This window comes from Diadema antillarum, unplaced genomic scaffold (assembly GCF_040938485.1).
Source record: "Diadema antillarum isolate AM-2024a unplaced genomic scaffold, OU_Dant_1.0 seq00000367_RagTag, whole genome shotgun sequence".
Classification (NCBI taxonomy): Eukaryota; Metazoa; Echinodermata; class Echinoidea; order Diadematoida; family Diadematidae; genus Diadema; species Diadema antillarum.
In genome coordinates, this window is record NW_027271368.1 from 978,810 (window position 1) to 987,590 (window position 8,781).

The 8,781-nt window shown below is 39.4% G+C and overlaps 1 protein-coding gene across 1 annotated transcript; it reads left to right on the top strand.

Moving 5' to 3' along the window:
• The first annotated feature begins 969 nt into the window (after window positions 1–969).
• Window positions 970–6,936, top strand: LOC139731254 (uncharacterized). Its single transcript, XM_071642141.1, has 4 exons — window positions 970–1,066; window positions 3,759–4,121; window positions 6,324–6,500; window positions 6,928–6,936. The coding sequence occupies exons 2-4, from the start codon at window positions 3,783–3,785 to the stop codon at window positions 6,934–6,936; spliced, it is 525 nt and encodes a 174-aa protein (XP_071498242.1). The 5' UTR covers window positions 970–1,066; window positions 3,759–3,782.
• Window positions 6,937–8,781: the final 1,845 nt, after the last annotated feature.

The window sequence follows — 8,781 nt, forward strand, 5'->3', positions numbered from 1 at the left end:
ACATCATAATCAAATTCACTCACTGAATCAATTAAGTGAAATCAAACAAAACCATGAACCTATATATAGTAGAAGCTTTTAATAATCAAAACTATAAATGAGGGCAGGCCTTTACAGCACATGAGTACAAAGCTAGCTTGGAGACAAGTCATTGAATACAGATTAAAGGGTGTGTACAGTTCTGGTTGAGGTGAGGATTTAGCTTTGAACGTTTTGCGAGATACATGTATTTTGAAGCCACTCTATAAGATGTCAAAGAGCATGCAATTCTAAGGGGTATCAAAAGTTTATTGATTAAAATTGGTTTAGAAATGGCTGAGATATCCAAAAACAAGGTGAAACAAAAGAGATCCTAATAAAAGGCGTGGCCTGTCGCTTTTTATTATTATCACTTTTTTGATATCTCAGCCATTTGAAAACCATTTTTCATCAAATAAACATTGAATCCTTCTTAAGATTACATGCTCTTTCATATTTCATTAAAGAGGTTTCTCATTATCTCACTTAGGATTAATCAATTTCGAATCCCCACCTCAACTAGTACTGATGTACAGTCCCATTAATGTGAAAATCAGTAGAACTAGCTCAGATGACATGAAATGAGGAAGAGGAAAGTTGTAGAATAAAAAATGTACTGGTGAACTAATATTGTAATAGCTCATACATAGCTTTGGTGAATGGTTTTAGGAGGGATGATTAAAATGTTTAATTGTAATCAAAATTATGAAGTCAGCTTGTCTTGGTACTCATTGAGTATTTGGATGATAGAATTTGATACTAATACCAGCAGTGAGCATTCTTGATATGAATTAAGTAGGTATCACAATATGGGAAATGTTCAGTGCTCCACTCTGTTAGTATCAAAGTTCACTTGAAGTGACATAAATCAAGCGCCCGCTGTTGGTACCGTGGTGTCTAGCATCAATTGTTATTTATGACGCAGTGACTCATATTTGTTCCAAACATTGACCAAAGTACATGTACGTAAACCAGGTACCGGTACTTGTTGATAATTGATATCTTGTGGCTGTCATTGCACCGTAGATTGTGACTGATATTGTCCTTGGTAAGTTAACTGTCAAGTGCATCTAATATTTTGTGCTCTATTTGTTGCAACAGAGCATTGTACATACTGAGGTCTGTGAATGGTACATGTTTTGGAATGGGTGTGATACATGCATGTGTTGGTGCTGTACATTGCCCAGGAAGGTATATTGCATGGCATTCTCCCACTGTACAATGGCTGTGCACTGTAGACCTACAATGTACCGAAACATGAACTCTCGTACGCAAAGCATTCCTATTTCTCGGAAGAGATCTCAGTCATTGCCAAGTTTATTCTGCTATACATGTACCTCAGTTCTATTCTCATATCATACTCATGAAACAAGGAAGTGGCTTGTGTTTGTATTCCAAGGATGTACTTGCTTGTAACATATTATCTGCTCTCCATTATCTAGCTTTATGAAAGGATTCAAGTTACAGGTACCACTCAGCTTCTTTATTTTCATTGCTTTTTGGGGCATCTATATATTTTGTAGTTGATGTGTGTGTGTCTGGTATACACCACATACAAAACCATGATTTTTGCACTATGCACCACTTTGATCAGGATATTATTTATAACATGAAAATAATGTAACAAGTGATAACAGTTAAGTAATAAAAATCAGTCATGACATAAAAAGCAATGGTGATATAATGAACATACAGCCAGGGCTGCCTCATCAGATTTCCTAAGCTGTGAATTCTTCCTGAGGGCCCTGCCACTGTATAGCATTGAAGCTTTGCCATTGTTTAATGTTGTACTTACATGCACACATCAAGTGATTTTGTGTAGGTGAAATATCCTGTCCAAAAATCAGCACAATAAGGAGTGAGGAATTACAGAACTTTGGGATGTTTCTTTGTTGCTAATATTGTTGAGTAGAGTAATGCAACAATTGGTTATAAATGCAGTTTCGTTTTTGGCTAGAGCTTTTGCCCTGAAGGAGTCGCATGCTCTGCATCATATTTTTCCAGTTTTGAACAGGTTGTGGTAGTGTTGATACAGAGACTCCAACCTAAAGTACCTTCTGATCTGGAGATTCTCCCGCCTGAAACCCCCAGCAAACGGGAGACTCAAAGTTGATGTGTGCGAAGTGCGAAATTCCCAGGGTTTTAGATGCTCTCTGGTGCTATGTAAGGCTTATTTTTTCAACATACGATAGAAATATGTAAGAAATCCTTTCCAACGGGAGACAAAGAGCCAGGGCGGGAGAAATTAAATCTCAAACGGGAGAACGGGAGATTTTGCAAAAATGGGTTTTCGGCGGGAGATCTCCCGTCGAAAACGGGATAGTTGGAGTCTCTGTTGATAATGCAGCACCAACTGTCTACCATCACATCATGTCACAGGGCAAGAACTACTATACAGAGCATTAAAAAAAGTAATCCAACTTTGAAGGGCTACTATCTTCATCAATTGCCAGCTATGGAGAGCACAGTGTTGGCTGTGAGGAAAAGAGAGCTTGTCTTCTTCCTGTTGGTACCTAAATATGTTGTCAAATGACATGCATGATTGTGAGCACATGAACTTTAAAGACAACAATGACAAATTGCACTTTTTCCAAGTTTGAGTGTCACATGAAGGAATGATGAATGTTTCACTGAATGGAAGAGATCTGTCAATGAAAGTAGAAGAATGGGCCAGCCTGTACGAAAGCAGGTTTACATTGACGATTTGTGATTTGATAGGATTTCTTCTAACATTTTATGGTCCATAACCTATAATATGCCCACCTGTCTGATAACTTGGTCACTCCCACAAAGGCCAACCCACATAGTCCATTTTTCTCTGTTCGTATTCAACACATAGCTCGCAGCGACAAACCATGTCTTGAATAGAGAAAATGGAAAATAGGTTACAGTGTAATTAGCCTTTGTGGGAGTGACCAATTCCAGTTGTCAACAATATGGCCATGTTGAAGGTTATGGACCATAAGATGGTAGAAGAAACCCTAAACACAAACCTGCATGATTGCAGGCTGGCCTCTTGATTTAATTAACCACTTTCCTTGACAGATCCATTCAGTGAAACATTCATTCCTTAACGATAACACTCAAACTTGGAAAAAGTGCAATTTGTCATTGTTGAGGTTTGAATTTACTTCAGTTTGTCTCTCTCCAAAAAATGAAATTTGTAAGATCGCAACTTCTGATCTGTAATTTAGCAAACATGTCGGAAAAAGGAATTACGGGACTTGAACCTGTCATGTACTGCTTTCCGGGCAGCGACACTACCACCAGGCTGTCCCTGGTTGCCGGCAGTGACATGATGAACATAGAACAAATACCCAAGCTCTAAAATTTGACATTGTTATGTTAAGTAGTCCAAGGCGGGCAAGGCATTATTGTCTTTAATGCATGACTTCTGTCAACATAATTATGTATCAATGGAAAGAGAGAGAGTTCCCCTTTCCTCACAACTATCATTGCGCTCCCCATAGGTGACAATTATATTATAAAATAGTAGCACTCCAAAGTTAGATTGCCCTTTTTTCTTTTTTCATATGCACTGTACACTGTAAGTCAATCTCCAAACATACCTGTATTTCCATCTGATGTCTAATGTTGCAGTACTGATCAGTCATTTTGGGGGTTGTATAAATGCCTCATAATGGTATGTGATCTTAAGCTGCTGTACAGTGTCATGTTGGTTCATGATGAGTTTCAGTTTAATCATTTTGTTTGCCTGCTTGTTCTTTCTTGAAATGCAGAAATCCTACATCAAAGAGGCTACAATGGCACTGACTGTTGAACTTGAGCAGACGTGCCCTGGAAATACCCTATTTGACCAAAAAAGATCAGGTCATAAAGACATACATGTCACTAGTGACATGCAGCTTACAGACTGCAATGTATCGAGGAATGCTTGCTTCAGTGATGATGAGTTTGAAGAGTTCTTCAAGGGACTTAGGAATGAAGAGGAAACAACACAACGACAACGAGACAATTTGGAGAAAATTACCCTGGACATGCTGGACCAGAAGTCTCTGCGAAAAGGAGATGATGTCGTGGAGATGCTGCATATCATGGAAGGGGAGGAAAAAGAGCTACAAGTGGAAAAAGAACAGCAAGAGGTGAACATTTATATAATGTACAAATTTGACTTAACACCTGTTGCACCACAGCCTTCAAGTGTTATTGGACCAGTTTAAGGTGGCACTGCCATGCTTGTGCAAAAACGGAGTTATTTGAGCCCACTTCACTTCCAATCAGTTTCTTATACTGCCACAAAAGCCATAGCCCCTATCATATCCTTGTTAACAGAAATTTCATCTTAACCCATCATATTTATACATGCTAGGGAACATTGCAGTACAATTTGACATTGCAGTCTATGAATTTGGTGTGGTAACCATGAAACTGTAGAACTCTACATACTGATGAGTGTTGACCAGAGTACACTTTCCAGTATGAAGTCTAATGAGTTGCTTGCTAATCCTTTGCATCCCTCATGTGTGCCAATGGTGCAAAGGATGTCGAATTTGGAGTGAAATTTTAATGTCTTGTGTATATCCAGACTTTTAGACTTGAATTCAAACTGTGAGAAACATCTACAAATTACAAATGCAATCTAAATATTAGCTAGAAAAGCACTCTAAGAGCGTAGACCTCCGCCAAGCAGCTACACGTGTACTTTCCACCGATGATCTTGCTCTTCCCAAAGAGATTTTTCTCCTCTCCACCACTTTACCCATAGGTACGGTATACATGCTGAAAAAAATCGCCTGATTTCCCAATATAGAAGCATTTGTTACGTCATAAACCCTCATCTGCGCGGCACGCCTCGCCCTAGCAGAAACTAAAGCACGCACTTTAGTGCGCGTTTGAAAACCTCAAAAATGCGCAGCTTGAACTCCCAAGTTCATTGACCCTACCTGTCAAAATATCAAAAATCCTTCATAAACTCGCAAAAAATTATTGGATCACTACCAAAATTTAATCATTTGTTACTTGGTCATTTTCATCCTTTACTGCAAGTTTCATCTAAATCCGTTCACAACTTTTTGAGTTATTTTGTGCCCGAACAAACAAACAAACGGTAACGAAAACTTAACCTCCTCCCTTGGCGGAGGTAATATTCTAACAATCTCATATTTGACTGGCTAGCCTTCATCCACTACTGTTGACTTTCTGGAGCCGAATGATACTTGTCATGCCTTTGTTGTGCGTATGGTAATGCTTTTGGATTGCTGGAGCATTTTACAATACGACATGTATCAAGAATTTATATCCAAAGCAGGGTTAGACTGCCTGATCCCAATTGCTTTGCTAGTGGATGAAAAGTTATTCAAATATGAGGTCGGTTGTAGTCTAATTTTATTGTGATATATCTTTCCCCAACAGATGATTTTACACGTATGTGTGTGTGTCAGATTTATAAGATGAATGCAAACAAATTAAGGAAACTGACCAGAAGTATTTTAAATGAATGAAAATGAGCAAAGAAAATGGGATTCCTTTGGAATTCCAATCTGAGGCCTTTGCTGGATTCCTAGACCAGTAGAGCACCAGTGTAGTAGTCCGGATGTCTCTCACATGAATGGAGACGGAATCCCATTTTCTTTGCTCATTTTCATTCAAATTCATTAAATGTATTATTATTATCATTATTATTATTATTAGTAGTAGTAGTAGTAGTAGTAGTAGTAGTAGTAGTAGTAGTACAGTTATCATTGATAATATGATTATTATAATAATTATTATTATTATCATTATTTTATTGTTATTATTATCATTATTTTTATTATTATTCTTATTATTTTTATCATTATTACCGGTATTCATTCAACCAGGTAAACAATATAGGATAACTATCGTAACATTACAAACATGAAACAAAAACCAGAATGAACATTACAAAGGGATACACTGTACTGTACATGTTACACAAAATGAAAATGAAATAGATGGAGACAACATGAGAGTCAGTTCACACAAAAGTAAAGACATTTTCTATTGCCTGTGGGCAACCAGCCTATTTCTGTGCAATGAAAAATTTGGTCAGTGTGCTAGTTTGCCGTTTGAAAAATCATATTGATTTATTGAGAGATGTATGCAGTTTTAAGTGTAGCAATGGTCCCTGCCAAACCAAACTGTAACACTGTGTGACTGTTTGCTTGTAGATGCTGCTGTATGTTTTACTGTACTTCTTTTTTTTTCTTGCCTTTTTACCAGTCATTCATCAACTACAGCTAGCAATATATGCAATGTAGAATAAGATGTCCCACCTTGGTTATACTATCAAATTTTATTTCCTCTCCCCCTTTCAAAAATAGGTGAAAAATGTCCTGGGGCAGATGCAGTCTCTTTATACTGACGATCATGAGGAGGAGGAGGAGGAGGAGGAAGAGAAGGAGGTGCAGGAGGAGAAGGAGAAAGAAGAGGAGGAAGAGGAAGAAAATGAGGAGAGAAAGGAGGAAGAGGAGGAGAAAAAGGAGGAAAAGGAAGAAGAGGTGAAGGAGAAAGAGGAGGAAAAGGGGGAAGAGGAGGAGGAGGAGAAGGAGGAAGTGGAGGTGAAAAAAGATGTCCAGGAGAGGAACAAGGAAGAAGAGGAAGTGGAGGAGAAGGAGAAGGAGAAAGAGGAGGAAGAGCGGGAAGAGGAGGAGGAGAAGAAGTTGAAGGAAAAGGAGGAGAAAAAGGTGGAGGAGGAGAAGGAGCAGAAGGAGGTGATAGAAAAGGCAGAATTGGAGGACATGGAGACCAGGGGCAAAGGAAGCCCTCGGAAGTCCATGGATGGTAACGCCAACGGAGCAGCAGGTGGAAGTGGGCATCAGTCGGTGAGTGTGACTCCTTCATTCTGGTTCTAGGCATATTTGGTGCTTGATGCAGATTCATTTGAAATGTTGATGTAATATTGTCCCCATGGTGGCCTTGGGACAGTGCTGTTGAGAGCAAAAACACTTAATGTTCGTCATCATTTCTCTGTCCAGTAGAACTGGTAAATTGCATTTTGTTTTTAAATACCATTATCGGTTACAAATAATGCATTGTAATTGTTCATGAGATGCCGTGAAGAGGTACATGTAGTTACATTCAAGTTGATGACTATACTAGTACCAAGGGGCACCACAGGGAAGTTGCATCAAGGTTGAATTTGCCTTATGGAGCTCAGGTGAGCATCAAACCCCCTGAACTCTTGACTGTTTGTTTTTCAAAGGTACAAATTCATGGCACTGGTTATATTGTATCAGTGCTTTAGACCACTGATATACGAAATGTTTAGAGGGATCGTATAGTTTTGGTTGAGACCTAACTACAGGTTTCTAGCATTTTGGGGCAACAAAATGAGAACCCTCCTATGAAATATGAAAGATTATGTAATTCAGCATTTATTTGATGAAAATTGGTTTTGAAATGGCTGAGATATCCAATACAGAGTAATCCTGATAAAAGGTGGAACCCAACTTTTATTACGATCACTTTATTTTACTTTGTTTTGGATGTCTCAGCCACTCCAGAACTGATTTCCATCAAATAAACTTAGAATTTGTCTTTGAATGGTACGCTGTGTAAAATTTCACAAGTGGTTTCATGGTATCTTGTAAAAAGTTGCAAGCCCAATCCTCGCCTCCACCAATAGGCCTACTGTACCATCCATAGTGTTATCCAACTCATTGTTTTTTGTTATCACAAGTTTTAGTTCTTCCTTCTTTACTGTGTAGAGAACTGGGGCAGCAGCTTCCTGTACTGGTGGTGGTCAGTCTACCGCTCATCATACGGGAACCAGAAATGGGGTTGATTCTGGCAGGGGTGGTGGAGCTGGCGGTGAGGGCCCACCCAACAGGCGTCCAGTGAGGCTCCTCAGCCAGTGTGAAGCTGTAAGTTTCTCTTTGCCTTCTCCCTTACCTTGTTTGCTTACTTATACAAACACATACACTTTAGAGTGAAACATCTCTCCATCGTCAATTTGACATTTGAAAGGGTAGAACAATATAATGAAATAATGATTCGGCTGAGGAGGATGACAGCTTTAGCAAACTTCTTTTGTGATGTCGTGCTAAGAAGCAGATATGCACACACCCTGGCATTACTACAGACAGTGATGCGCAGAAAAGACAATGAAGGCAACATTACCCAGCAACACCTACGTCATTTACTCTTCATGACAGCTCAACTTCGGCAATCTTAGTATCGATGCTACTGTGATTGGCAGTATCATCAACAGCGCCCCCGCACCCACTGGGTCTATGCGCCTTTAAAAATACAGTGATGACATTGCACATACATCTAGCTACCTAGTTTGTATCAAGGGGTGCGTTCAAGCACTCTCCTAAAGCGAACTGTACCGTACTGTACCCGCGCCAGAGGAGCGCTAGAACGCTTCGTAAAGTGTACCGTACTGTACTGTACTGAGCCAAAAGTAGACCACTTCCCGATGTGCTCCAAAAGTGTACCAAAGCGTACCAAAAGTTCGCTGTAAAGCATGCGCGTATCATGCGCATACGTCACAATGGAAAGACATCATTCTCTTTGTTTGGGACAGGTGTAAGTTGTTCAAGCGCCAGGTCGATGACATTCTTGCTACAAACAAGCGTGACCTCTTCTAAAAACAACTCGTGGGGTATGCTTTCTCAACAGAGTGCTCAAACGCTCCAAAACTGGCACAGTTCGATATGGTACGCTTTGGTTCAGTTCACTTTGGTTCGCTTTAGAGCACTCGAACGCACCCAAGGACGTTCAAAATGTTCAAATTATACTTAGTAATCAATAACTCAATATAAGTACTTAACCCTA